General features: G+C 43.8%; 2 protein-coding genes across 2 annotated transcripts; both read right to left on the reverse strand.

Moving 5' to 3' along the window:
* Positions 1-820: 820 nt before the first annotated feature.
* Positions 821-24,389, reverse strand: LOC107392962 (fibronectin). The gene is made up of 31 exons (XM_070553991.1): positions 24,374-24,389; positions 24,021-24,281; positions 23,537-23,806; positions 22,984-23,247; positions 22,617-22,877; positions 22,195-22,458; positions 20,886-21,146; positions 17,834-18,091; positions 16,488-16,748; positions 16,134-16,394; positions 15,746-16,006; positions 14,986-15,243; positions 14,653-14,913; positions 14,496-14,545; positions 14,160-14,370; positions 13,713-13,973; positions 13,354-13,614; positions 12,987-13,247; positions 12,567-12,827; positions 12,167-12,427; positions 11,807-12,064; positions 9,254-9,517; positions 8,880-9,149; positions 6,158-6,418; positions 5,797-6,057; positions 5,450-5,707; positions 5,092-5,352; positions 4,719-5,006; positions 4,352-4,588; positions 1,586-1,663; positions 821-1,494 (listed from the first exon to the last, which is right to left on the reverse strand). Exons 1-31 carry the CDS (start codon positions 24,387-24,389, stop codon positions 1,199-1,201), a joined length of 7,455 nt encoding a protein of 2,484 aa, XP_070410092.1. The 3' UTR covers positions 821-1,198.
* Positions 24,274-27,774, reverse strand: LOC139071577 (fibronectin type III domain-containing protein 7-like). Its single transcript, XM_070554299.1, has 3 exons — positions 27,326-27,774; positions 26,947-27,207; positions 24,274-24,675 (listed from the first exon to the last, which is right to left on the reverse strand). Exons 1-3 carry the CDS (start codon positions 27,618-27,620, stop codon positions 24,404-24,406), a joined length of 828 nt encoding a protein of 275 aa, XP_070410400.1. The 5' UTR covers positions 27,621-27,774; the 3' UTR covers positions 24,274-24,403.
* Between the last annotated feature and the right edge of the window lie 184 nt (positions 27,775-27,958).

The following is a 27,958-nucleotide window of genomic DNA, read 5'->3' on the forward strand; positions in this document are numbered from 1 at the left end:
TCCACCGATCCACAACGTCCCAAGTAGAGGTCAGCAGCACATGGTGCCCCCATAAATAGTTTTGGTAGCACACTGCTCCTATACACCTGATTGAAATGAAAGAGTAATTATCAGGCCTGTACAGAATTAAATGTGGTAAGGAGAGGCTTAAATTACTCCATTCAGGTGTGGTAGAGCAGGAAACACAGTAAACCAACAGGATGGTAGCCCTCGAGGACTGGAGGTAGAGACACCTGCCCTAGCAGATGAAGAGATAACTTTAATTGTTCTCACATGTGTTTGACTTTGCTTTTGACATGTGGAGTGTCCCTCTTGGTCTTTTGTTATCTGATTATATTAAGGGCCCAACAAAATCAACCTATGCTTCCTAGTACTCTCGCTCTGAAAGATGCTACAAGTGCTGGCCATTTATTTATCATTTCTCATTTTGAACCCATGCTCTTTTGATATTTATTGAGTCCCTGGGCAAGACACTTCACCCTCCTTGCCTAGTGGTGGTGGTCAGAAGGACTGGTGGCACCTACCTACTACAGCCTCACTTTTGTCAGCATACCCCAGGGCAGCTGTGGCTAAAATGCAGCTCATCATGCGCATCATCAGTGATAGACTGTAGTGTAAAGCACTTTGAAGTCCGTTGACTCAGAAATGTACTAGGCAAGTGCATGTCATTTATCATGTATCATACTAGATGACTAGAACATAATGTGTTTAAAAAAAATGCACATGTGTTTTAATGTTTCATAGATTTTTCTTATCATTTATGGAACAGTTACAAACAGTTCACAAAAGAGAATTCATGTAGTACAATAAAAAGAAAATATACAGAATGGTTTTCAGTTTATTAATATTTGTTTTGGTTTGACAATCATCCAGAGTCTAATGACCTATCTCAAAAACATACCCATCTTTGATAAATATAGTTTCAGCAGTATCTCGTTAGCTATAATGGCTAAAAGTTCAGATTTAAAATGCGTAACGTCATTGTGACAAAGAAAGATGTACCCCAAAGATAATCATTTTGTTATGGTTTCACATGTGCAATCACATCTTATTTAGTTATATTCCTATTTTTTATTGAAATCAAAGCAGAAACTACCCTGTGATAAATGCTAATGTGTAGAGGAGACAAGCATGTAACCAAAGTGATCTCTCTTTAATCCAGTCTCTATGTAAGTGAATCCTGTGTGTGTTTGTTCTTTTACAAGGCCTCAATGTTTGTGCACTTCGGCTTAGAGTAGTTGCTTTGGCTGACAGTGTAGTTGTTGTTCTTGGCTGCCACTCTGACGCAGTAGTTGGTTCCAGGTTGGATCCCAGTCTCTTTGTGAAAATCACCCTTCACGTGTCTCACTCTCAGTGGCAGGTTTGCCTGCTCGTCCTCTAAGATAAGTGTGTACTCTTCTGCATTTTCGACCATCTTCCATTTCACATGCAAAGACCTTCCACTTATGGTTACACTCACCACCTCTGGGCGTTTAAGGTCTGTGATGCCCTCATCTAAGAGATAGAGAAGAAGCACAACAGCTAAATAGTCACACCTATCACTGGGCTAATGGGTCTTAAAACACAATATTGCCATTACACTTACCTTCCTGTGAATAATCATACTGTAAATACATTTCCTGTGTGGCATGCAGATCTCGTCGTCTGCGTGCACTCGTTGGTCCTGAAAAATAGGAAAGAAAACATGATTGTGGTAGCTGATCTAATACACATTTCTGATTCTACAATGAGCAAACAGTTTTATGATAAATGTAGACTGGGCTAAAATAAATGGATCCAACTGCTTGTATGTCATCAAATCTAATGAAGAAGATAAGTTAAATTAGATGAAAACATAATGCAATGCAGGTTACTAACAAAGACCCCTAATGATGACTAATACAAATGGAAACGGTGTTCCCGCGCCTGGACGCGCAGTTCACCGGGGCCCAGCTCTGGAGCCAGGCCTGGAAGTGGGGCACGTCGGTGAGCACCTGGTGGCTGGACTTTCACACTTAGAGCCTGGCCGGGCACAGCCCGAAGAGGAAACATGGGACCTCTCTAGTGGAGAGCCTGAGTTTTTGTGCAAGGCTGCAAGGTCGTCGGTGCCTGTCGTGGTGGCAATCCCCAAACCCGCTGGTGGACACTGAGGGTTAAGGATGCCGTCAAGCTGAAGAACGAGTCTTATTGGATCTTTTTGGCCTGTGGGACTCCAAAGGCAGTTGATGGGTACTGGCAGGCCAAGCAGAATGTGGCCCTGGTGGTCACAGAGGCAAAAGCCCAGGTGTGGGTTTGGTGAGACCATGGAGGAAGACTTCCGTACGGCTTCAAGGAGAATCTGGTCCACCATTCTGCACCTTAGGGAGGGAAGCAGTGCTCTACCAACACTGTTTATAGTGGTTACAGTGTGCTGCTGAATTCTACTCGGGACATTGTGGATTGGTAGATGGAGTACGACAAAGGCATCCTCAATCCCGTCTTCCAGTGAAGAAGCAGAGTCCGGGGACTTTGGGTTGGGCTCTCCAATCTCTAGTGCTGAAGCCGTTGAGGTGGTCAAAAGACTTATTGGTGGCAAAGGGGTGGATAAGATCTGTGCAGAGACCCTTAAGGCTCTGGATGTTGTAGTATGGCGTTGGCTGACGCAGCTCTGCAATATCTCGTGGACATCAGGGCAGTTCCACTGAATTGGCAGACCAAGGTGGTGGTCCCCCTATTTAAAAAGGAGGAGCGCAGAATATGTTCCAACTACAGGGGATCACACTCCTGATCCTCTCTGGTAAAGTCTATTCAGGGGTTCTGGTAAGGAGGATCCGGCAGATTGTCGAACCTTGAATTCAAGAGGAGCAATGTGGTTTTCGTCTTGGCTATGGAACACTGGACCAGCTCTATATCCTTAGGGGGGTCCTGGAGGTTGGGTGGGAGTTTGCCCAACTTATCTACATGTTTTTTGTGAATTTTGAGAAGGTGTTCGACCACGTCCCTCAGGGGGCCCTTTAAGGAATACTTCTGTATGGGGTATCAGGCCCTGTGATCTTGGTGATCTTCTCAGGCCTTTCACCCCCAGCAGGTCCCTCGGGTCCAGTGACCAAAGCCTACTGGTTGTGCAGCACACCAGTCTAAAGACCAAAGGTGACAGATCATTTGCTGCTGTGGCCCCCAGACTCTGGAACTCTCTCCCCTTGAGTCTGAGATCAGTGGACTCAGTGGTCTCCTTTAAAAAGCAGCTGAAAACTCACGTGTTCAGGCTTTGGTGCAGGGCCGGCTTCGCCGACAGGCGACACAGGCGGCCGCCTGGGGCGCCATCTGATGTATAGGGCGCAAAATTAAAATAAATAAATAAATAAAAATAATAAAAAGTTTATTAAATTTATGTTTGTAATATGAAATGCACTCTCTACATACTCAAAATTCCCCTCTGAAATGACATGAAATTAAAACATCAATATTTAAATTCTAATAATCTGGCTGCATGACGAGCTCCCGCTTGAGCCACCGCTCTGATGCATTTGACCGTTAAGGGTGCCGTAGATCACGTGCTTGGGTAGCACTGTAGAAGGCCATCCTGTTGTCATCGCGTTGAAATTTTTGATATCTTTTACGATGAAAAGAACACCTAAGCCATTGGAATCAGCATTCTGGAAGCAAAGGAAGGAAGAAGGAAAAAAACGGGCCCAAAGCAGAGGTATGTAGACTTTATAAATTTGGCAAAATAACTTTTTGCATTACCATTGTAGCTAACTGCCTCTCCTGCCACGCACGGTCCACGGACGGACTCGCTAGCTGTTTACATACACAATACAGTATCTCGTAACTTTAACCAATTAATTTTACATTTAAGTCGTCGTGTCCAGATGCAATGAGACATCTGCAGCCACGACAGGCACCTGTTGACACCACGGGGCGGGACTGTCTTCTACACCTGTTAAATCTCACTGTGAAGCCAGGTCAACGTTAGCCCCTGACTCCATATGCTCCTTTAGCTTCTTCAGATAAGTGTGCGACGATGTTCACCCTGGTTTTAGCTCTTTGCTTCACCTCCAAAATCATTACTGACTTTTACTCCCAGGCTCCGCAATGATGCCTACAAAAAAACAATTTTTTTTTCTTGTGTTTTTTATTAGCGGTCGGCAAACTGAAAAGGCTAACTGCTAGCTACTGGCACAGAAAGTAGCCAACTGCTGTTAAGCGGGTAAAGCGCGCCCCCTAGGACACCTACCTGATCTACAAAACTGGTGAGAGCTGTTTCTGGTCAGCAGAGGGCTGCAGCGAATGTGAAGCTGGTGAAGACTCTACCATCACAGTCTCTGAACCCCATTTTCAAAGGAATTGGTTAAAGTGTTAAAAACTGCTTAGTGTCACTTTAATTTTTTACCTGTAATGTTTTGACTAGGGTTGCTTTCTCCAACTTTATTGCATGCTTTCACTTCAGTGGTATAAAGATCAAGGTTGGTCAACATGCAGGAGAGCCCGGTGGTGTTGCAGAGCTTCACACGGCTTCCCCCTAATACACTGTAGACTGTGTAGCTTGTGGCTAACGCTGATGCATTCCAGGACAGCACAGCGGACTGCGTGTTACCTGAATATTTCACCCCCTGTGGAGGGCAGGGAGCTGCAAAACAAAACGTGACCATGCTGTTAACAAAAGAACTGAAGGGCATTTTATTTATAAAAAAAACCACATTTTGAAGCTGAGAAAAACGGTAAATAAAAGACGGTGTATATTTTGCACTTAAAGTTACCTGAGATTCCAGAGTAGATGCTGGAGGGCTTGCTGACTCCACCTGAGTTTCTGGAGAATACTGTCATGTTAAAAGCTGTGCTGCAAGGTATTGGTAGCTCAAAGTACGGTCTGCGCAGCCAGTAAGAGGTGACATTCATCAGAGTTTGAGGGTTGTTTCCAATTTGGCCTTGTATTTTTGCCATGTACTCAACGCCTGAACAGTTGACGAGGCTCCATGAGATCATGGCCCAGTACATTTGTTTTATTCTCTGCATGCGAATGCTCACATTAGATGGTGGACATGGTGCTAGGGAGAAAGAGGAGTGTTCAGGTAACACATAGGCACTCAGTAGTAATATGCCACCCTGCTTACTTTAAATGAAATCAATTACCTGCGCCCATCTCAAAAGGTAAGCTATATGAGGTATTGCAGGTGCCATCAAAGGCTTTAACAGTGAAATTGTAAATGGCACCACACTGCAGGGGTTGGAATGTGCAGGAAGTGGTACTACTGTCACAGTAGAGAGGATCCTGGTTCCCAGACTGTGTCAGGCCAAAATATTCAATAGCATTGTCAGTTTTATTCCAAGACAGGACAGCAGAGTTGGTGTAACAGTCGGTATCCACAGCAAGATTGGTGGGTGGGCAGGGTGCTGAATAGAAAGAGATGAGGGCAGTCAGACAATGCCATAAGTCATAAATAATACTCCTTGATTTTAAATATAACTAACTAAACCATATTTTTCATACTTGTTTTATACGGCATGTGGCTGGGGTAGCTGGTACAGTTGTCTCCTTTGGCCGTGATGCTTAAGCCATACGTCTGGCCACAGTGAAGCATCGGCAGGGTGCAGTTGTTTGTTGAGCTGTTGCAGGTTACAACATCTCCATTTGGCCCCGTGGCCGTCAGATAGTAGGATGTGGCCACAGCCGAGTTTGCCCATGACACTGCAGCCCCATTCTGGTCACACAATGGCACCACTGTCACATCGCTTGGAACACATGGTGCTGAAGAAGAACATACTTTCCTTAGACATCTTCAAACCTAAATGCATCAAAACGTTCGAGTGACTAAACGAATCTGCCAGATTGACTACCAGTTTTAATCTTTGTTGGAGGACTTCTCAGACTGCTGCACTTGTCAGAAGAAGCTGACACTACGATAGTGTACTGTGTGCCACACTGGGCATTGAAGAGGAGGCATGAATTGGATGAGCTGTTGCAAGAAATCATAGATTTATCATCGGCCTGAGCTGTAACCAGGTAGAGAGGCATGTCCAGCTTTTGCTCCCATTCAACCATGATGATTTCACTGTTGCAATCAGTAAATGCACTGATGGCCTGTAGAGCACAAGGACCTTAAAAAAGATAGCAAAACAGTCTTTTAGAAAATCCCAACTTTATGACACAAGATGCTCCTATCTGTTAAAACGGCTCCATTATCATATTTTTTCATACCGGTCTCAAGTTCAAAGGTGTTGCTGTGATTACTGCTGCAGAACTCATTCGTCGCTGTGACATAGAACGTGTAAAGCATTCCACATTTCAGATCTGTAATTTCACAGGTTGTGGAGGAGGACGTGCAGTTGAAGCTGTGGCCGTCGGCTGCCTGAGCCAACGCAAAGTAGCTGGTTGCCCCGACTGATTGGTCCCACAACACCCAGGCAGCATTCGAGAGGCAATCCAGAGAGCCTTTAGCATTCTTGGGCACACATGGAGCTGTTGAGGGGTGTGAGGAAAAAGAAAGAGTTTGCAGCTTAAAGAGAAACTCACCCCCAAATCAACTTTTTTTTTTTTTTTGCTGTTAAACTATATGAATGAGTGTCTATTTGTGCTGTAGATACGTGTAGTCAATAATTTGGAACTATAGTGCTTTTTGGTTAAGATGTAACTTGCTCTTTAAAGAGCAAGTCACCCCCTACCAGAGTCTAACTCCGCTCTTTCTGTTTGAAAAATGCAACAAATGATGTTGCCTAGCAGACCAAGAGGGTGGAGCCGCTAACAGACACACACACACACACAGGCTCACAACGACATTGTGACTAGGGTTGTCACGGTGTGAAAATTTAACCTCATGGTTATTGTGACCAAAATTACCACGGTTTTCGGTATTATCGCGGTATTTTTTTTTTAAACGTGTTATATTTTCACAATTAAATAAACCCTGTATGTCAGGAAATATTGTCTTCCGTTTGTGTCTAAATTTTGCCTAAAATGTGTTATTTTGTAATTATGTTGTTTATTTTCAGATTACAATTTGTCAGTTCATATAACCAATTACTTTGAGAACTCAGACACAAGCATACTGTTTGTTACTACACATTAGGCCTGCATGGTATTTGGAAAACATGCAATTCAGACAACTAAATATTGCAGGGAAAATGTCAGTGGCAAAAAATCCACACATTCTGTCATCATGCATCTACTTTGCATAAGTACTGTTATTAACTCATTCACTGCCAGCCGTTTCCTGATCGGTAAAGCTGTTTGCTGCCAGCTTTTCTCATCGTTTTTACTGTTTTTTTTAAGAGTCACAGAACGTTGCGCGCTAGGATGACGTCAACACCAAACTTACATCAGGAAGAATCAGCGCGTTTCGAGCATTATCCGTTCTTCCGTAATCCGTTGTCGAATTGTGATCGGCAGAAGCTTTTCCGGTTCGCTCCTCACTTTTGTTACAGCAGCGGCCCAAAACGATCTCCTAACACATGGATTTTCTGCTTCCTGATCACGTGACGTGTGACGTACGCGGATGAAGATCGGCTTCAGAGCTGAGATGTTTTTGCTCACAGTGCGGGGGCTTGTTCTGATGCCCACACAGTAAAAATATGCAAATGACGACTTTAGACGTCATTTGCAGTGAACGGTTGGATTTAAAGGCTGCGTAGTAGCGCAGTGGTTAGAGCTGTTGCCTTGCAGCAAGATGGTCCTGGGTTTGATTCCCAGCCTGGGATCTTTCTGCGTGGAGTTTGCATGTTCTCCCTGTGCATGCGTGGGTTCTCTCCGAGTACTCCGGCTTCCTCCCACCGTCCAAAAACATGACTGTTAGGTTAAATGGTCTGTCTAAATTGTCCTTAGGTGTGTGTGTGTGTGATTGTTTGTCCTGTGTGTCTCTGTGTTGCCCTGCAATGGACTGGCTCTCTGTCCAGGATATACCCGCCTGATTGCCCATTGACCGCTGGAGATAGGCACCAGCCACCCCCCCCCCCACCCCCGCAACCCTACGTGGACATAGTTGGTTCAGACAATGGATGAATGAATGGATGGATGGTTGGATTTTAAATGACGATTTTAGTCGTCAATGGCAGTGAATGAGTTCATATTGTGCATGTTGATCTTATACGATATGATGAAAAACACTAACCCCTACTGTACACTGGAAGCATCAGTGGCATGGAACGGCAGCCGAAAGGTTTACTTGCGACAATTGCTGCACTCCAGAGCACACTGGGAGAGTCTCAATCATGAAGTAGCTTCTCCGCTGTTCTCCTCGCTTGACTCACAAGATCACAAAATCTCTCAAGACTTCTGCCATCCTCCTCGCTTAACTTGCGAAATCATAAAATCCCTCGACTGTATGCCATCCACCATCAAACAAAAAAAAAGGTTATACGTTGTATATCGCTGTTTGATGTCATATATGATGTTCCATTCCACTGCCAGGATTAAAGCCATGAAAAACACACCACTGCACTTCTGGAACAATGCAGGGAGTAAATAAGCTGTTAGGTCACTTGTATTGACGTAATCTACGTAGATATGAAATCGCATCACTGCAATGGACTTTTATTTTGAAAATTACCTGGGGTTTTACACCGAAACCGTGCGTGATTTCCTGTCTAGCCCTATGTCAACTGTGGAAATTGTGGAATCCCAGAAGCGGCTTGTGGCAAAAATAGAACCTGATTCCATCTTTAGCAGAGCGGCGTGCCGCATCTGGGACGCGCCTGAAAATTGCAGTGTCGCAGTTGGTTTGAATCACCCCCATAGACTATAACGGATTCTATTTGAAGCAGTGACGTTCCGCTGCTGTTCCACACCACTGATGCTTCCGGTGTGCAGTAGGCTTTCTACACCAGAAGAGCAATAATCAAAACCTTTAAGAGCATTTATTCAGTTCTAATATATAAATGTGTGTAAAAATGAGTCATTTTAGAAGCCACTGTTGACTGACGTTTACCTGAACCAGTCGTTGCTACAGCGCTAGGTTTGCTCTCACAACTGTCTCGGACAGACTGCACAGTGATGCTGTAGTTCTGACCGCAAGGTGGTGGGGCAGAAATGGAAACTGTACAATTGTTGACAGTGGAGTTACAGTAGAATCTGGCTCCAGTGTTGCTCACAACCAAAGCATGAAAATACTGGGCATCGGGGTTGGGAGACCAGGAGACTAAAATGGCACCATCAGCGCATCTTACTTTAGCAGACACGTTTTGGGGTGGACAAGGGGCTGAAAGATGAAATAGAAGGAGAGACGTTTACTTGCAGACAGTTCGGCACATCACGTAAGATCACACAGTTGGGGGGAGTTTAAATGTGACATGTTCACCGTACCTGATCTCACGCGCACAATGTCGCTTTTAACACTGGAGCAGGACTTATCCTGGCTGAACACGCTCACGTTGTAGGTATGTCCACACATCATGTCATTCAGGCGACAGTATGTCATGGTGTTATTGCACTCCAAGTGCTGACTTCCATCCTCTGAATCTCCCATGGCAACATAAGAGAGGGCTCCGCTGGCTTTCTCCCATGTCACTGCAGCAGAGTTTGTGTTGCACTGGAGAGAAGCTTTGACGTTTGTTGGCTTACAAGCAACTGGTAGAAAAAAAGGGAGAAATGCATGGCATAAAAATCTTGGATGTGTGATGTTCAAATGTAGCCTAGTGAACTAGACCAAATTCTTGCTTTGCAAAGAATGGTCTAGGCATGCTCCATTGGAACCTCAGCAGCTCCTACCAGGACTCTGGCTAGCCAATCACAGCTCTCTAGAGGGGTTTCAAACACATAAAGAGCTGTGATTGGTCCATAATGGTAGGCCAATCATAGTGCTCTATCTGCTTAGTGAACAAATCACAGAGCTTTATCCGCTTTGTGGGCCAATCAGGGCACTCTATATGCCTGGTGGGTGGGATGATGCAACAGAGTGAAACAAGAGTATGTCACATTCATTGTCCAATAGCATGCAGAGATCATTTGAAAGACAACGTTAGAACCCGCCCCACAACCGAGAGCCGTCAATGGAGCGTGGCCAGACTAAATAATACATTTATTTAGTCTGGCTTGCCAGGCTAGTTCAAATGCAAATGAGATCAAATCTAAGGAAAGTACTGCTAAAATGCTACCGTAGATCAGTTTTGGCTTATTGGGGAAGGAATTGAATTTGGATGTTGAGCTTGATACCTGTTGGAAACAAATCTTTGTTTCAAACCCCCAGCGAGGCACAGCAGATGGCTGATGGAGGTTTCTTCCTGTTATTGGGGAGTTTTATGTTTGCTTAGTATGGGGATTGTTGTAAAGTCACTTGACACAACAAGTCAGTGACTCGATGCAGTCTGCTTGGTTCCTTACTAGAGGTGTGCCATTTCAGGTACCTCACGATTCGATTTGATTCAATTCCTAGGTCCTATGATTCGATTATTGATGTGATGCCTCCTTCTCCCATATTAAGGTCAAGTACTGTTCAGTCTCCAGCCTTGGTGGGTCTGCTCTGCTGTTATTACCCTGCCACTGAGGGCTGGTTGGGTTGAGAAGAGCTGGTTTATTTGTCTGGCTTCACTTTCTCTTGCGTACCTCTGTAGTGCCTTTCATTTAATCCTGATGAGTAAATTTAATTTAGAAACAATCTGCCACCATTGCCGTTTTTTTCCCCTCTGGTTTGTTCGCTAACGTGTCCGGGCAGCACAAACAACTTTTCCGTTCTCCCTCACTTTGCAGCAGTTTTTTGGCATTTATTTATAATTGTTTTTGGATGTTTGCAAATCAATTAAATTGACATGTGTTGCACTGCGATGCATCGTTTAAATGGTTAATTGGCACACCCGATTCCTTAGCCTGACCAGCCAGGGAACTCTCCTATTCAAATAACCCCACCCCCTGAGAATTCTACCTGAGCCAATCAGCGCTGAGCAGCGTAATTCACACACCGTAATGCTGAGTTTCTCATGAACATGGCAACTGAAGCGGAGTTAGCTGCGGCTCTTTCCTCATTTCTAAATGACTTGAACGTGTCTTTAAAACCACAACGAGTAGAAGCGCTAAAAGCCTTTCTTCTACAGAAAGATATTAGCGCTGTCGCCAGACGCCATTTTTGACTATAGCTAAAAAAACTACAGCGCCGCACGGTACATTCGGCATTTCCGCCTTTTTACTGATTGGTTATTTTTGAGCTGGCTAGTCCCGCCCCTCGTGTGCCTCTGCCTGTGAGTAGCCAGACTCGTTTTCTGTGTAGAATTAACTCATTCACTGCCATTGACGACTAAAGTCGCCATTTTAAATCCATGTGTTAGGAGATCGTTTTGGGCCGCTGCTGTAAAAAAAAGCGAGGCGCGAACCGGAAAATCTTCTGCCGATTACAATTCAACATCGGATTATGAAAGAACGGATAACGCTCGAAACGCGCGGATTTTTCCTGATGTAAGAGGTGAGTCTCTGCTTTGTTTTGGTTGTTTTGGCGTCAACGTCATCCTAGCGCGCAACGCTCTGTGACTCTTAAGAAAACTGTAAAAACTGTGAGAAACGCTGGCAGCGAATGAGTTAAATAGAGGAGGAGTCTGGCAGGCCATGCTACCTATTCCTTACATTGGAAACATTTAACCAATTGGCATAATGAACTGAACTCAGTGCACTGACAAGTAGGTTCAAATGAAACGTTTTCTTTGTAAAGTGCCTTGCGATGACTCCTGTGATTTGGTGCAACATAAATGAACTGAATTGAATTGAATCACCCCAAATACTTAGAGCCAAATACATCTGGTTTAATTTGCTATCAGATTGTAAGAAATTCTTTTTTTTCAATCAAAACAGTCATCAGGAATCTCACGGCAAACATGGCTTAAGAAATGTTGTTGCAATGAAGTGGGGGACCAAACCAAATGTCATATTTACCAGACTCTAGGGTGAGGTAGGCATTGCTGTTGTCACAGCGTCCATCCAGAGCTGTAACCGTCAGGTTGTAGAGCTGGCCACAGTGCATGCCCGGCAGCTTGCAACTGATATCACTGCTGTTGCACTGTATTTTGTTACCATCGGGACCAAAAGCTTGCACGTTGTAGGAGGACACTGCCGGATCTCCTTGCCATGACACCACGCCTGTGTTGTTCCTGCACACCATCTCTGCTTTTACTTTCTGTGGTACGCATTTCACTTCAAGCGGAAAGAGGAAAGGCATGTAAGAAGAAAGAAAAAGACCTTTTTATTTTCTTTTTGCGTGTTCAAATCATAAATATTTGAGGTCTTGATTCTTACCTGTGTTGATTTCGACAAAAGAGCTTTCAATACTGCTACACATATTATCTTGAGCAATGACGGCAATTGAGTATTTGAGGCCACACAGTAGGTCATTGAACTGGCAAGTTGTGTCAGTGCTGTTGCATTTTGAAGGGTTTACACCACTGCTCTGGGCAAGCGTGGTGTAAAATAAAGCCCCTTTGCTTGGCTCCCAGGAGACCATCACCCCACCTGATTCACAAACCGCATGAGCCTGCACCAGGTTTGGTACACAAGGCACTACAAAAACACAAGGGAAGAAATATCTGGATCAGTTTTCAAAATTAAGATAACAAAATATTCCTTTTCTGATCAAATCATTTTTCCAAATAGACTTCCATAGTTTGACCAAGTAAAAACATATGCTCTCTATGCTTACCTGCTTGCAGCAGTTGAACGTCACTCTGCGACACATTACACATACTGTCCACAGCAATCACACTGACGTTGTATGTGAAGCCACACTTGAGGTCTTGCAGAGTGCAGGAAAGTGAGTTTGTGGAACAGCTACTTTCACCTTCTTCGATGCCAAGAGCTTGGACAATATAGGATTGCGCTCCCCTGCTGGCCTGCCAGTTTACCTGTGCTGTGTTACTGTAGCAGTCCAGAACAACTGCAACATTCTTTGGAGGACAAGGCACTGGTGAAAGAAAACCAAATGTCAAAGAGGATCACTGAGGATGTAAATTAATAGAGTCATACGTATAAATAACCAGGTATCAACAGCTCAAAACTTTAAGCATAGATGAAGAACTCTGTGGTACACTTTTGTTTTTAGCTTCGGTTTTGTGGTAGTTACCTGTTTCCATCTGCAACATATTACTGGGTGGACTGCTGCACTGATCATTTAAGGCCACTGCAGTCACATTATAGGTTTGGCCACACTGCAGGCTCCCCAGCTCACAGCTGGTGATGTTGGCGTTGCAGGTAGAAACTTGGCCAGTGGACGATTGAGCTTTCACTTTGTACCTCAAGGCACCCTCAGCAAACAGCCAGTCCACAAGGATTGAGTTGGTGATGCAGTCCAAAGCCACTGAGACATTGTTGGGTATGCAGGGAACTAAAAGACATAACCAAGAGAAACACTTGTTGAGCAAATGCCTACATTCAGATGTGTAAATTGCCGAGTCCTAAGATGAATCGTGTATATGTAACACTTATTCTACCTGACTGGAAGTCAACAGGTGGGCTGGGCAAACTTGAGCAGATGTTATCCTGTGCAGTCACCTGGACGGAGTATTGTTGTCCACACGTCAAGTTGGTCAAAGTACACCATAGTTTTGTAGTGTTACAGTTGGCAATAGCTCCCAGTGTACTCTCAGCTACCACGGTATACCTCAGAGCCCCCTTGCTAGGATTCCAGGACACAACTGCTTTATTGTTGGAGCAGCTGATGTTTATTTTCACATTAGTTGGAATACAAGGAACTGGATAGAATGAAATGTAGGGAGTTACGTTATTCAAATAAGTCTTTTATTTGTTTTCGTTAATAAAATGCAATAAGCCATTATTTCTTTTTCCTCACCTGACTGCAGAATGTTAGGCCCACTAGGGTCTGAATTACAGACATTGTCGGAGGCGACGACAGTCACTGTGTGATTCTGTCCACAGGGGACATTCGGCATGGCACACTGGTCGCTATCAGAGGCACAGATATTTGAACTGCCATCCGCTGCTGTTACTGTAGCGATGTAGAACTGTGCTCCAGTTGAAGTGACCCACGACACCATAGCTATGCTGGAGATGCAGTTCATAAGGCTGGAAACACCGGTGGGTGGACAGGGCTCTGAGGGAAACGAGGAGAAAGAAGTTAATCGAACGTTAGCCAGGGCTTAAACAGAACAACTTCCAACAAGAGAATAGGAAAACGTGAATGTATCTTGGCAATAGAATAGAAAATCCCTTTATTGTCCCTCCTTGGGGAGAATTTTGGTGTAAAATGGTTGTTTCCGAGTGTGCAATAAGATTTTACCTGACATAACCGTTGAAGGTGGACTGGAACGACTTGTACAAACTGAGTCTGCTGCCTGAACAGACAGGAAGTACTGCTGACCACATGCAAACTCAGAAAAGTAGGCCTTTGTGTTGTTGGTGCTGAGCTGTACTTTGTAGCCACTGATGGTTTCTGCAGTTGCGATGTAAAACTCTGCAGTTTTACTTGCATTCCAAGTCAGTGATCCCACCTTTTTAAAAAGAGAGAACATGTCAGACACTTATTGTGGAAAAATGTTTAGTCGAGTTCACAGTAATTCAAAATGGTTTAAACTTTAATGAAATGTCTTGTTTTGCAAAAGTAGATAGCAGTCACCTTTGTAGTGCAGTTAAAAGACGATTTCAGATTATTTGGTATACACGGTGCTAAAAAGAGAAGATGTGAGACATTGCGACCAATAAACAAACTACTGTAGCAGCGAATTAATGCTGAAGCTTCTTTGTTTAATCGGAACATCAAAATGTTTGTTTACCCATCCGGATTATTGTTCTGTTGCTTGGCATGCTCGTGCACGTGTAGTCAAATGCAACAACGTTAACTGTGTAGTTTTGACCACAATGCAGATTATTCCAGATGCAGGTGGTTGCGTTCGTGGTGCACTCATAGGTGTTGCCATCCTGTCCCATTGCGACAGCCAGATACCACTCTGCTTTGGCAGCGACGGACCAGCTGACCGAGCCCAGATTGTCCTCACAGTTTGTGTAGCTATCCAAATTCTCAGGGATGCAGGGACCTGTAGAGAGTAACAGCTGTTACTTCAAAAGTCATTACAGAACTTATGATACGAAGAAACATGAGAACATACCTGTCTTGTAGTGTGCTGCCTTGCTCTGAGGGCTCTCACATCTATTATCTTGAGCTTTTACAGTGAAGTTAAACTGGTGTCCACATGGCAGATCAGTTTCTAATGTCGTGCTGTTCGTTTGGAAAGTTGCTACATATCCCTGGTCTTCAAAGGCAGTCACCTCATAAATCAGTGCCCCTTTAGCCTTGGACCAGTTTAGCACAACTGTGTCATTGTTGCATGATCCTTTGGCTGACAAACCAGTTGGCTGGCAAGGTTCTGGAATAGAAAAAATGTATGAACAAGTGGAAAAGGAGAATTTCATTCCTTTGTAATTGTGATTTGTGCCATTTATCAAATTTTATTTTTGAGTGAGGTGTAAATGACATTTAAAATGAATACTGTGTTATTGTATAGAAATTTTAACCTATAATGTCAAATTTCACATAGTTGTCTGTATGGGAGTCTATCAGGCTGTTTCTATTCTCAGTGACCAGCTACACTGAATCTACTACAGGTGGAAAGTACCAACTGTGTCATTATTATAGCCATTGGTAAAACATGCATTACATTACATCTGCAGGACTACATAACTCTACTGTAAAGTGATGTCAGAACACTTATAAATACAATTTGACACATCCAGTATCAAGCAGATGTTCGTATCAGTGCATCCCGATTTATTACATCTAATATTGTCATTGTGATGATCAACGATTATGAAATTCTATGGATTCCTAATGTCAAGCAGCCATAGAACCAGTATTTTTACTTTCCCCACCTGTTTGAATCTCCACGATGCTGCTGTTTTCGCTGAAGCACATTTTACTGTAAGCTGTTACTGAGAATACATACAATTCCCCACAATTTAAATTGGGGAATTGGCAGGTGGAGTTGGTGGAGTTGCACTTCAAAGTTGTTCCCATGCTAGAGGTGGCAGTGGTCAAGTAGAGCTCCACATAGTCTTTTTTGCTCCAATACAAGTTGGCTATTCTTGTCCCGCACTGAAGGTCCACACCAACATTCCTTGGTTTGCATGGGCCTGGACAGCCAACAAGTTCAGTTTGTTAAAAATGAACTAACAATGTGAGAACTCCGGTTATAATAGTAGGACCAGTGGTTCCATTCTAGTTTATTCCACAAATATGCCCTTTTGTTTTGCGACTTACGTGTGTTGAAGGTCACATTAGTGGGTGTGTCAATTTGAAAGTGGGTACTGATGGTTGATAAGGTGACGTTGTAAATCTGGTCACACTGCAGATCTGTCAAGGTGCACTGGTTCCCATCAGTCTGACAGTAAGTGTAATAGCCATCCGCTGATGACGCAGACACCATGTAGGAGCTAGCTCCTGAGCCTAAACTCCAGGAGACTGTCGCTGAGTTGTTGTAGCAGTCCAGGATACCAGCAACATTTTCAGCTTTACAGGGAGCTAAAGACAGGAAACAGATTTGTGATGAAAATGAAATATTTCCATGCCTGTTTTAATTCAAAAACTATATGTGTTTGTATATAGGAACAATACCAGAAACCAGCAGCACAGTGGCGGAAGGGCTACTGGGCAGAGTTCCTCCATTAGCAATTACGTTGGTGTAGTACACAACCCCACAGTGGAGGCCTTGTACAGTGCAGAAAGTGTTATTAGTGGTGCAGTTTAGTGAGTGGCCATCACGTCCTCTGAGCTGAGCCTCATAGCTCACAGCACCCAAGGTGGCCTCCCACGATATTGTCCCTTGGTAATTCTGACTGTTCACACTGGCTTCCACATTGTTGGGCGGACAGGGCTCTGGTCACAGAAACAGAATGTAAGGACAAAGTGGGTTGAATGATGCAGAAAAGATGCTTCTTGCATAGTCACATAGTCTAGTCAAAGAGTCTAAAGCCGGGTGTACACTGTGCGACTTTTTCACTTTTTTGAGCCGATTTTCCCAAAACTTTCTTGAGGCTAAAGCTGAAATAATCACCAAAGGAGGAGACGGCAGCACTCGGGACATTTATTATCCCTCAAAGAAGACAAAGTGGGAAGTATGGGCATTTTTTGGATATTTGAAGAATGGCGAGGGACAGTTGATAGAAGACGGCTATCCTGTTTGATTTTCCCACATCTGCAAAGCTCACTGGAAGAACACAAACCGAGGACAATATTTTCCTGATATAGGGTTTATTACTCAAGTAAGGGTAAAAAAAGTATCTGATTAGAAAGCTACTTGAGTACTGAGTATCATCTGGTCTAATGTTTTTAAAATGAAGACATCAAATTATAAGAAGTTATGGGCAAATATTGGTATTTTAAAGACTAAAGGGGAAAATGTAAACAAATAAACAACATAATTACAAAATAACACGTTTTAGGCAAAATTTAGACACAAACTGAGGACAATATTTTCCTGATATACAGGGTTTATTTAGTTGTCTGAAAATGTAACACGTTTAAAAAACATACCGCGATAATTCCGAAAACCGTGATAATTTTGGTCACAATAATCGTGAGGTTAAATTTTCACACCGTGACAACCCTACTCGTGACTAAAATAAAACCCAAGTCTGAATAGTTCAAAGTTGATGCCAAAGCTGTTTCAAACGAGCCGCTGCCATCGTAGTTTTTTCACTCCATCGCCTCATCGCAGCGCATCACCAAACTGATAGAGTGCTGTGATTGGCATAACACAATACTGCTCAAACCAATGGTAGACCTGCTGAGGCTCCAATAGAGCGTGGCTAGACCGATATGCAGAGCAAAATACATTTGTTTTGGCTACTGTCTGTCTAGATTTCTAGGCTACCTCTTCCCTATTTTGTAGATATTTTTTTATTTTGTATATTGACAAAAAGTCATTTAGGAATATGGAATAAATCTTTATGTTTTCTCACCGGTCGTGATGGTAGCTGCTTCAACAGAGGACACATCTTTGCACACTTGGTTGTTTGCGGTGGCTGTGATGTTGTAGATCTGTCCACACATCATGTTATACAACGCACAGTAGGTGTCACTGGTGTTGCAGGAGACACTGAGGCCCTGCTCTGTTTGCCCATTCACAATGTAGTACTTGGCACCGTTGGCCACATCCCACTGCACCTGGCCAATTGTCATGGAGTATTGAGAAGTGATGTGTTCAGGGGGGCACGGCCCTAAATAAAAAGACATGTGGATCAACAGCTGCAGATAAAACAACAAATGCAGTTAAACTCTGTTTTATTACAAACAAGTCGATGTTCTAGCAAAGACAACTACCATCAAAAAAGTACTTTAAATTTAGACTTATTTCTTAAACTTATGGCATGACTTTCAATTTCTAAGGAGTTCAAAAGTGATGCATTTTAAATGATGACTATCTAAGACTATTTTTATAACATTTGGCTGAAGGAGAGATATAAATACATTGATAAATACATGGATAAAGTGTAAAACAACTCTTCAGTGCATGTGCATTATTATATTTTGCATGCACAGCCTTAATGTCGAGTATTTTAAGTGTTTTATATCCGTTCTACTTTTCCATTATTAAGAACATGTTTGAAATATTTGAATGAATGCCAGTCTCTAATCTGCAGGACTGGAGTGGACCTGATCTCAGAGAGGCACAAAGCATAGCAAATGGTCATGTGTGCTATTGGTACTAGGGATGTCCCGATCCGATCACATGATCGGAAATCGCCCCGATCACATGGTTTCAGACTGATCGGGACTCGGGCTTTACTTCCCGATCCAAGCCCCGATCCGGACTCGGATCCTGGGTTCAAATTACAGGAGAGCATCTTGGTTCTCCTTAAAGGTTGTCTGGCTCCCCTGATGCCCTTAACTTACACACCCAGAAGGAGCACAAAAGAGATCCAGTTTCTACCTTTATTATATTATTTACATGGACTCAGCGTAGCGGGGATTCTTTTGAGCAGAGATGCAGAGAGCGGCAGGCAGACCGCTGATTATTCATGACCTCGGCCTCGGCATATGGCCACAGTAACATTTTCTAAGTTTCTAAGTGGTGTCACCAAAAAATATATAAATAACACACAGTCGTTCGTATCCGTTCATTTTCTCTCTGGTAAGTTATGTCTGTATTTGAGCACGACGTGTGGACGCGCTCGCGCTGCAGCGCTCGTCACTGGCGCAGCCGGGCGGCGCGGCGCACACTCCGCTTTTTTTGCGGTCGATAGATCAATTTGATCTGCTGGTTAAAAAGTTTCTTGTGAGGTGAAAAAGAAGGAAGCAGGCTGGAGTTTTTCTGGAGGACTGGGAGATGCAGGAAGATCAGAGACAGACAGGACAGGAAGACAGGAAAATAAAAACCAAGAAAACAAAACAAAGTTCTTAAAAAATTAAATGTAGGTAGATTTATCTCACTACACGTTTGTACCTGTATGAAGCAATAACTTATCAGCATGTAGTATTTATATAGTTGATACAATTCAGATCATCTTCAAAACTCCGTCCCATGCGCAGGGACGTATCTAAGCATTTTGGGGGCCGAGGCAAAATAGACCCCTGCCAGTTATTTTAGGTTGAAGTGCTTTCTGTTTTTATATTAGACTTTTTCTATTTGCAGTAAAGTCCAAAAGTGAAGAATTTATGTTGTTTATTACTTGATCGTTCGAGCTACCTCACAGAAGTGATCCGTTGTTAGAAATTAAAATAAAAATGTAATTAAATAAAAAATAAGGAACATTCTGGAACAGTTTCTTCCTTTTCTTTTTCTTTTTTTAATGTATCGAAAGTATCGGATCGGGACTCGGTATCGGCAGATTCTCAAAATCAAATGACTCGGACTCGAGGGCAAAAAAACCTGATCGGGACTTCCCTAATTACACCCAGCTTCAAGTGATCGTAACGTACATATTCTTCTACCCTGCAGCAAGCACGGTGTGTGATGCTTCTAACTTTCTATTTTTACAGGACTCTTACTTTCCATTGATGAATTCAATTAAAGATCAACTTTACTCATATTTAATACATTTGCAGTTGTCTCTAGTAGGAACGAATACCATGTAAGTCCTTCTCTGGGGTAAAGTGCTCTGGTGCGCCTTTTTCATGACGTTAGAAGTCAGTCATAGGAGAAAGTGGAAGAACACGGCAGGATTTATTTCCTCATGTCTGGATATCTCGCCTCTGATTGGCTAACAGCAACAAGGCTCTACCACAGGTTTTGTTTGTTCTGCAACATTTCAAAGGTAAAATCCCATTAGTCCTCACACACTGGTGAAATTACATCTCCACATTTGACCCATCTCCCTGGGGAGCGATGAGCTGCAGCTCTGGCTGCCCTCAGTAACTATTAGGTGGTTAACCCCCAATCCAACCCCTTATAGCTGAGTGTCAAGCAGGGAGGCGTTGGATCCCATTTTTAAAGTCTTTGGTATGACCCAACTGGGATTTGAACCCTGATCTCTCAGTCCCAGGATGGACACTCTACCACTAGGCCACCTAGTGGTTTCTCTATAGATAACACAAACCTGGAAGAGTTCTACCATGTGGTGGGGTTGCTAATGCTAATGTTAGCTTCTACTAGTCGCGGTGTTCTCTGCTGTTTCCTGGACACTAAACTGACAACAGCCTTTGATGTCACGAGTCAAGATTGGAGAGTTGTGAATGTTTAGTGACAGTGTGTCATGGATCTGTTAGACTTCTCTGAACCAAGCCTTTTTCAGTCTATTTTCTATCAGAAGCCGATGCAGGAAATAGGTGTAGGAGACTATTTTCATGTTCAGCCTGGATGTTAAACTCTGAATGACTGATTATTTAAAAAAATAATTAGTAAAAAGTGGTTTCTCAGTGAACCTGCTCTTTATGCATGCGTGGGGAATGACGAATGACTTTTCTGTAACGTGCATTCTTGAGTCAGCAACATGACTCTACCACTGGTTTTCACACACACATTCACAAACACATTGACACACTATTTTACGTGCATTTTCCTGTGTTGCTCACCTGTGACCAGATTCCCCACCATGTTAGCTACGCTGCTGCATTTCTCGCCTTGTGACATCACACTTACAGAATAGCTCGAACCACACAAAAGTCCTTGCAGCTCACAGGAGGTCATGTTGGTCTTACAGTTAACATTTTGACCAGGAGGTCCAGTGGCCATGACTATGTATGAAAGAGCTCCATCACTTGGGTTCCATGACACTAAGGCTTTCCCAGTGTTGCAGTCCATCCTTGCCTGGATTTGTCTCGCTATACATGGAACTGAGGGATGAACAGAAAAACGGTGAACCTTTTTACATCATGAAAAGATCTAATTTAAAAACTCGATGCACAAAGAATAATAAAAGCTATACTTCAGCCACCAAATCTGGAAATTGCATCAAGTTACAGAATAGTAATACAATGGCCCACTAGCTAACAAGACCACTATGATAAATATCTTGGATAAACTGAACTGGACAGCCGTGCATTCGTCTCCATATATTTTAGTCCAGAGGAGTACCACATTAATAGTATGTAATAACATTGTAGTAACATTGTAATAACCCTGTGTTAGTTCTCATATGTGCAGTCCTCAATACCTTTTTAGTCAGGTGGACTCCCGTTTCACTGGTCTGTGATATAGTAATACCATTAATAAGTCAGTAATAACATATTAATAAACAAGTATTATCACCATATCAGTCTAATATAAACTCCCATTCATGTGTATAAAGAGATGTTTCTACACTTTCCTACCTGAAGGTGTGTTAAGAATTGGCGTGGGTGGGATTTTAGTCCAGAGGAGTACCGCATTAATAGTATGTAATAACATTGTAGTAACATTGTAATAACCCTGTGTTAGTTCTCAAATGTGCATTCCTCAATACCTTTTTAGTCAGGTGGACTCCCGTTTCACTGGTCTGTGTTATAGTAATACATTAATAAGTCAGTAATAACATATTAATAAACAAGTATTATCACCATATCAATCTAATATAAACTCCCATTCATGTGTATGAAGAGATGTTTCTACACTTTCCTACCTGAAGGTGTGTTAAGAATTGGCGTGGGTGGGATTTTAGTCCAGAGGAGTACCACATTAATAGTATGTAATAACATTGTAGTAACATTGTAATAACCCTGTGTCAGTTCTCAAATGTGCATCCCTCAATACCTTTTTAGTCAGGTGGACTCCCGTTTCACTGGTCTGTGATATAGTAATAATTAATAAGTCAGTAATAACATATTAATAAACAAGTATTATCACCATATCAGTCTAATATAAACTCACATTCATGTACATAGAGATGTTTCTACACTTTCCTACCTGAAGGTGTGTTAAGAATTGGCGTGGGCGGGCTTTGACAGTATCCATCCGAGGAGACCACTGAGACATGGTAGACTAGACCGCAGCCGACTCCTGTGACATTGCACCTGCCCTCGGTTGTTCCCTGGCAGGTTGTGCTCTGGCCATTGCTGTCCTGAAGAGTGGCGATGTATGAATCCGCTCCTGAGCTCTTAGACCAGGAAACAACCAGAGAATTGGCCTGACAGTCCATCACAGAGGAGGTATTTTCAGGAGTACACGGTACTGTTGAGAAGAGAAACACGAGGGTTAAAATGAGCTATTTTCAGGGTTTTTTTTCAACGCTTTCACTCAATAGAAAACATCTTCAACTTTTAACATAATTTTACTAAATTTGCAGGTTACATAATTTATTGTGTTTCGATTCAATGAAGAAAACAAACCTGTCTTAAGTGTCACACTGTCACTTGGTTTGCTCTTGCACTGTATGTCCTCTGCAGTCACCGTAGCGGTATAGTTCAGTCCACACTGCAGATTTGTCAGATCACATTGGTTGTCAGGAGAACTGCACACATCCACCTGGCCACCGCCACTGACTGCTGTCACGGTGTAAAGTTGCCCTCCGTTACTGCGATTCCACGACATGGTAGCAACATTGTTGCTGCAGCTCATTTTTGCATTCAGATTATCGGGAACACACGGTGCTGAAAATAAGCAAAGGTTTATGGATTTGACCTTCTGTTTATCTAACCATTTCTGAACATTGCAGACGTGTGTTTTCTGTATTTTTCTTTCGCTGTGGTGAACTACCTGTCCTCGTCATTATGATGTCACTCTCTGAGCTGTTGCAGGTTCGTCCCTCAGCCGTGACATGCAGAGAAAACATTTCTCCACACGGCAGACCAGTGATGTTGCAGGTGGTTCCAGATGTGGTGCAGCATTTCGATTTACCAGTGGTCAGCTCTTCCAGGGTGGCCGTGTACGTCACTGCTCCAGGAACAGCTGACCAGCTGATTGTGATTGTTCCTTTGTCACAGTTCACTATTTCGTTGACGTTAACTGGAGGACAGGGAGCTGCGGAAACAGAAACACTTTATGGTACATTTTTCATCACAAATTTCAAAGAATAAATGTTCTATTTAAATCCAATTGTTAACATCTTTTTTTGTGAATCAATAGATCAAACAGGCAGATTTGAGTTCTGTAAGACAAAATAATTACTCAGGATAAAAAATAAACACAATCCAAATGAATGTAGTAATCGGTTGGGAAACAGGATCCATCTATTCACAGTAATAAATTAAATGTACTCCTTTTCAAAAGACAAAAAATATATTTTAACATATAAAGCTTTTTCATTTACGTGTTTCTCTGGAGATAGCGTTGCTGGGTGCACTGGTGCACTGCTGGTTTCGAGCCTTCAGAGTAAAGGTCAGATTCTGGCTGCACATCAGTGGTGGAAGGTCACACGTCACATCTGACGTGGTGTTGCACTCAAATATCTGGACCATTCCCTTAGTGTTATTTGCTGTGATGATGTATGCTTCAGCACCGGCAGATTCATTAAACATCAGCCACGCTGAGTCGGTCAGGCAGTCAATCTCTACCGCTGACAGGCGAGGAACGCAGGGAACTAAAGGAAATGAGATGCAGATCATGAAATCCGGCAGCTGCCTCAAAGTTATTTATGGAGTTATCCAGATTTTGATGCCCGGACCAAAACTTTGGATTAAATCCTGAGAAATGTGAGTGACACTGTAGCATGTACAACCAGTCAGCCAGTAAATCACTTGCATGTGTTGCAGGCAAAAAGCCTGGACAAGGAAAGAGCGAGCCTTTCCCATTACCTGTTGAGACAACGTGTGTCGAACTGTTTCTGCCAACACATCCGTTCCTGGCCGGTGTGATCGTGAGGTTGTACTGTGTTCCACATTCAAGTGAGCTAAGATGGCAGCCGCTGGTCGTGCCACTACAGTTATATTTAAAACCACTGGCATTAACTGCGGACACCGTGTAGACGACCCCTGGGATGCCGTTATTCCAGTTGACAAAAAAGTCTCCAGTGTCACAGTTCACAACAGGAAGGAAAGATGAGGGTGGGCAGGGAGCTGAGTGGAAAAAGCACAAGACAAGTTCAGTAATGCCTAAAAATCTCAGCAATTGTTTGAAAACAGCAAAATCCAATTAATGAAGGAAAAGCAAATAAAGAGGAGCATATATTTGCATTGCTTTATGAATTACCTGCGGTGACTTTGTTTATGGGGCTGAGGGAGCTGTTGCAGGCTTTACTCTGGGCCATCACGGTCACGCTGTAGGTCATTTCACATTGCAAGTTGCGGACTATGCAGTATTGGTTGTTCGATGTGCAGGTGCTGACTTGACCCGTGCTGCTCACCACAGAGGTATAGAACTGTGAGAAGTTACCTGTGGACTGCCAGGTAACATTGAGGACACCAGACAGACAGTCAAGGTTTGGCTGTATGTTCCCTGGCACACACGGAGCTGCAACGAGAGCAAAGAAGGAGTTGCTGGGATTCTCATCAATGGTAAGAAATGATAAATGGCCTGTATTTCTTCTTCCGTTCCGTTCTTCTTCTGGCTCTTGGAGAGTACAGACGCTTTTTTCCTCCTCTCCTCCCTGTCTTATCCCCAAGGCTCTTTGTCTGTCTTTGGGTGTACGACGCTTCTGCATGTTTTCTGGAAACTGGAAATTATTAAAAATGGACCTGGTCAGCTGGTCTCTCAACGTGATTGACAAAAATTTTTCAACAATGAGAAGGGGAGAAGGGGCTCCCGGGTGCCCCTCTGGGACAGATCCAGTTGTTGGGCATACCATGGACTCCTGGAAACAGTGGAACCTGATAAGTGTGCCTCTCTCAACTGTCTGTAGAGGATTCTGAAGACGTCTGGATATTTGTGGTGTTGGTGTCAGGTTTCCTGCTTTTGGCCTGGGAGGTTACCTGGCTTACCAGAAAATTAATGAGCTGTCGAGGAATACTGACTCTTTCCCAGAGCTCAGGGATGGATTACACCGTGCTGTGAATGCACAGACTCATATAATTGTCGAGATGAGTCGTAAGCTTGGAACTTTGGCTGAGATTCAGACTCTGGCACAAAAGATGGATGCGATCAAGGAGCGAGTGGACAAATCATCACGGATTGGGATAGATTAATTTACGCCATTATTGGATTTTGAGAGGTTGAGGACCAGCAAAACTCTAAGAGAAGAAATGATCTCTGTCTGGCCCCAAAACAAGTTCTTATCTGAATCTAGTGCCCTTGAGCCTGTGAGGCTGAAACGAATACTCCCCCTCAGAAGAAATGTGGAATGCTGCCGTCGCCATGGCAACTCTGTCTCCCTATCCCAGCCTGGGCGGGACTGCGAGCTGTGAAGGCCGCTGAATCGTTCCAAGAGTCGCTGTGCCTTCCAAACCCAACGACCTCCTCCCCCTGTCCAGACGGAGGTGGCGAGCACTGCTTATTGTGGCTGCTGTTGATGTGTGGAGAGTTTTTTGCAGAGCAAAGCTGCCCTCCCTGTGGAGGGTAACTCTGAAGTGCCTTTTTTTCCTCCACCTGACTCAATCGTCATGTAAACCCCTCTGATCTCTATTAAGGTAGCGCGACTCGGGTTGCGAATGACCACAGTCACCAATTCTTGTCATGTTTCTATGCCTATGCATGTCTGATCTCAGAATTGTGTGTACTGAAACTCTAATTTCCCTCTGGGATTAATAAAGTATCTTTGAATTGAATTTGAATTTGTAAAGCACCCATTCATACACACATCCATACGCTGGTGGTGATGAGCTACAGTGTAACTGTGGCAAGGCGGAGTAATGAGGGCCCGGGCGGGACTCGATCCCCAAACTCCTGAGTGAGCGTCATGCGCGCTAACCAGTCAGCCAAAGGGACATCCCCTTGGCCAGGTAGCCAGGGCGCATTATCAATCACAGTGACAGGACACTCACACTGTCACATAACCACAGCTGCCTTTAGGTTGGTGTATGCTTGACGCGTCCGCGAGGTCCGCACGGCTCTGCGCGGAAAAGTTGTGTCATTTTAACAACCACGCCCCTCCACCGCGTCTCCGCACGGCCCAAGATTTCCACAACGCGCACCTCGGAAAATTTCTAACCATGCGGACGGACGGACGCGGAAAAACATGGTGGACCGGCAAGAGCTAGTATGGCAGAGGTTCGTAAATACAGACATTTGTATGATTCAGCTCTCAAAGATCACCGTGATCAACATGTAGTTAATAATTCTTGGAGAGAAATAGTTCGCACTGTCGGAAAAGACGAGGACGCTGTTAAAAATGCTGAAATGCCATGTTGTAAACAGTAATTTCTACTTCTACTATGGTGTAGTGTTGGATGCATGCTGTAGAGCTCCATGCTGCCCCGTTCAGTTTGGGAGAATATTGGCTCACCGCAGAGACGAGCCGCACAAACTATAAACACTGTGAGTTGTGAAGCGCGTTCCGTCCGCGAGCTGCATCACCGCGCGGAAAGTAAATGCGTCAAGCATAAACCAAGCTTTAGAGAGAGCACCGACGGAAGTGAGGCTGCTGAACACTGGTGCCACCAGTCCCTCTGATCACCATCAGCAGGCTAGGTGGGTTAAGTGTCTTGCCCAAGAACATGACTGCAACAGACTGAGCAGGACTCGATCCCACAACCCTCCGGTTACGAGATGGGAGCTTAACTGCTCTGCCACTGTCGTCCATTACCATCAATAGCAATGCAAAACTATTACTCTGCTTTAAATTCTCACCAGTTTGAATCTTCGTTATGTTACTTTTGGCTCCAGTGCATTTGTCATCAATACCAACAACGTAGACTTTGTAGTCCTGTCCACACGGCAGGTTAGAGACCTGACAGGCAGTGCTGCTGGTGTTGCAGGTCCACAGCTGGTCTTTGCCGTTGTCAGCTACGGCCATGTAGGAGACCGAGCCCTTTGAGGCCATCCATGACACAGTGATGTTGTTAGAAGAACAGGAAAAGTCCACACGCACCTGGGTGGGAGGACACGGAGCTGGTGGAGGGAAGCAGAATGAACAAATCTGATTACTCCCCCTTCAGTGTGACAGAGATTGATGCATGAAAATTGATATTTTTGTAAACAAAGTCAAGTTCCGCATGAGTGAACCCACCTGCGTTCACTCTGTTCCAGGTCTGAGCGGGACTGGAACAGGTCTTCCCCAGTCCACTCACACTTACTTGGTAACTTTCCCCACAGGTCAGAGAGGTGACATTACAGGATGAGCCATTAGTTGAGCAGGTTTGCTGGTCTACTATGTTAAAAGCATTGGCGTTGACATTATAGGTGAAGATGCCTCTGCCGGGAGTCCAAGAAACTGTCACGGTGTTGGTGTCACAGTTCAGTGATGTGTTCATATTACTGAGGGGACAAGGACCTAGCAGAGAGAGTTGCAATAAAAGAAACATTTTGTTTTTCCTTCTTTTTTGACTTTGAAATAGCTAAACAAGGTCTTTAAATTGAAGAAATGTGTTATCATGTGGTGTCTTATTTATTTAAATGATAAAAGGTTGCATCCTCTAACCTGAGCTGAAGGTGACGGTCTTGCTGACTAAACTGGAACAGGAGCCTCCTTGTGCCACGACTGTAAGGTTGTAGTCCTGCCCACAGGCCAGGCTACTGAAGTCGCAGAATGTGTCGGTGTTGACGCATTGAGTTTTGTAGCCGAGGCTGCCAGTAGCATAGACGGTGTACGATGTGGCACCAAGAGCTGGGTCCCATGTGACCTCTGTGATACCACTAGCAC

The sequence above is a fragment of the Nothobranchius furzeri genome, chromosome 8, assembly GCF_043380555.1.
Source record: "Nothobranchius furzeri strain GRZ-AD chromosome 8, NfurGRZ-RIMD1, whole genome shotgun sequence".
Classification (NCBI taxonomy): Eukaryota; Metazoa; Chordata; class Actinopteri; order Cyprinodontiformes; family Nothobranchiidae; genus Nothobranchius; species Nothobranchius furzeri.

What these genes read in the sequence shown, in the direction of transcription:
- LOC107392962 (XM_070553991.1), bottom strand. An exon ending in TATGTTGCAGATGGAAACAG is followed by an intron (nt 12,828 to 12,986) that starts GTAACTACCACA and finishes TTCTTTCACCAG; the next exon opens with TGCCTTGTCCTCCAAAGAAT. An exon ending in CACCTTTGAACTTGAGACCG is followed by an intron (nt 6,058 to 6,157) that starts GTATGAAAAAAT and finishes ATCTTTTTTAAG; the next exon opens with GTCCTTGTGCTCTACAGGCC.
- LOC139071577 (XM_070554299.1), bottom strand. Translation starts at nt 27,620, where the DNA reads ATGTTTCTTTTATTGCAACTCTCTCTGCTAGGTCCTTGTCCCCTCAGT. An exon ending in CTGGAACAGAGTGAACGCAG is followed by an intron (nt 27,208 to 27,325) that starts GTGGGTTCACTC and finishes TCCCTCCACCAG; the next exon opens with CTCCGTGTCCTCCCACCCAG. An exon ending in CATAACGAAGATTCAAACTG is followed by an intron (nt 24,676 to 26,946) that starts GTGAGAATTTAA and finishes CTCTCGTTGCAG; the next exon opens with CTCCGTGTGTGCCAGGGAAC.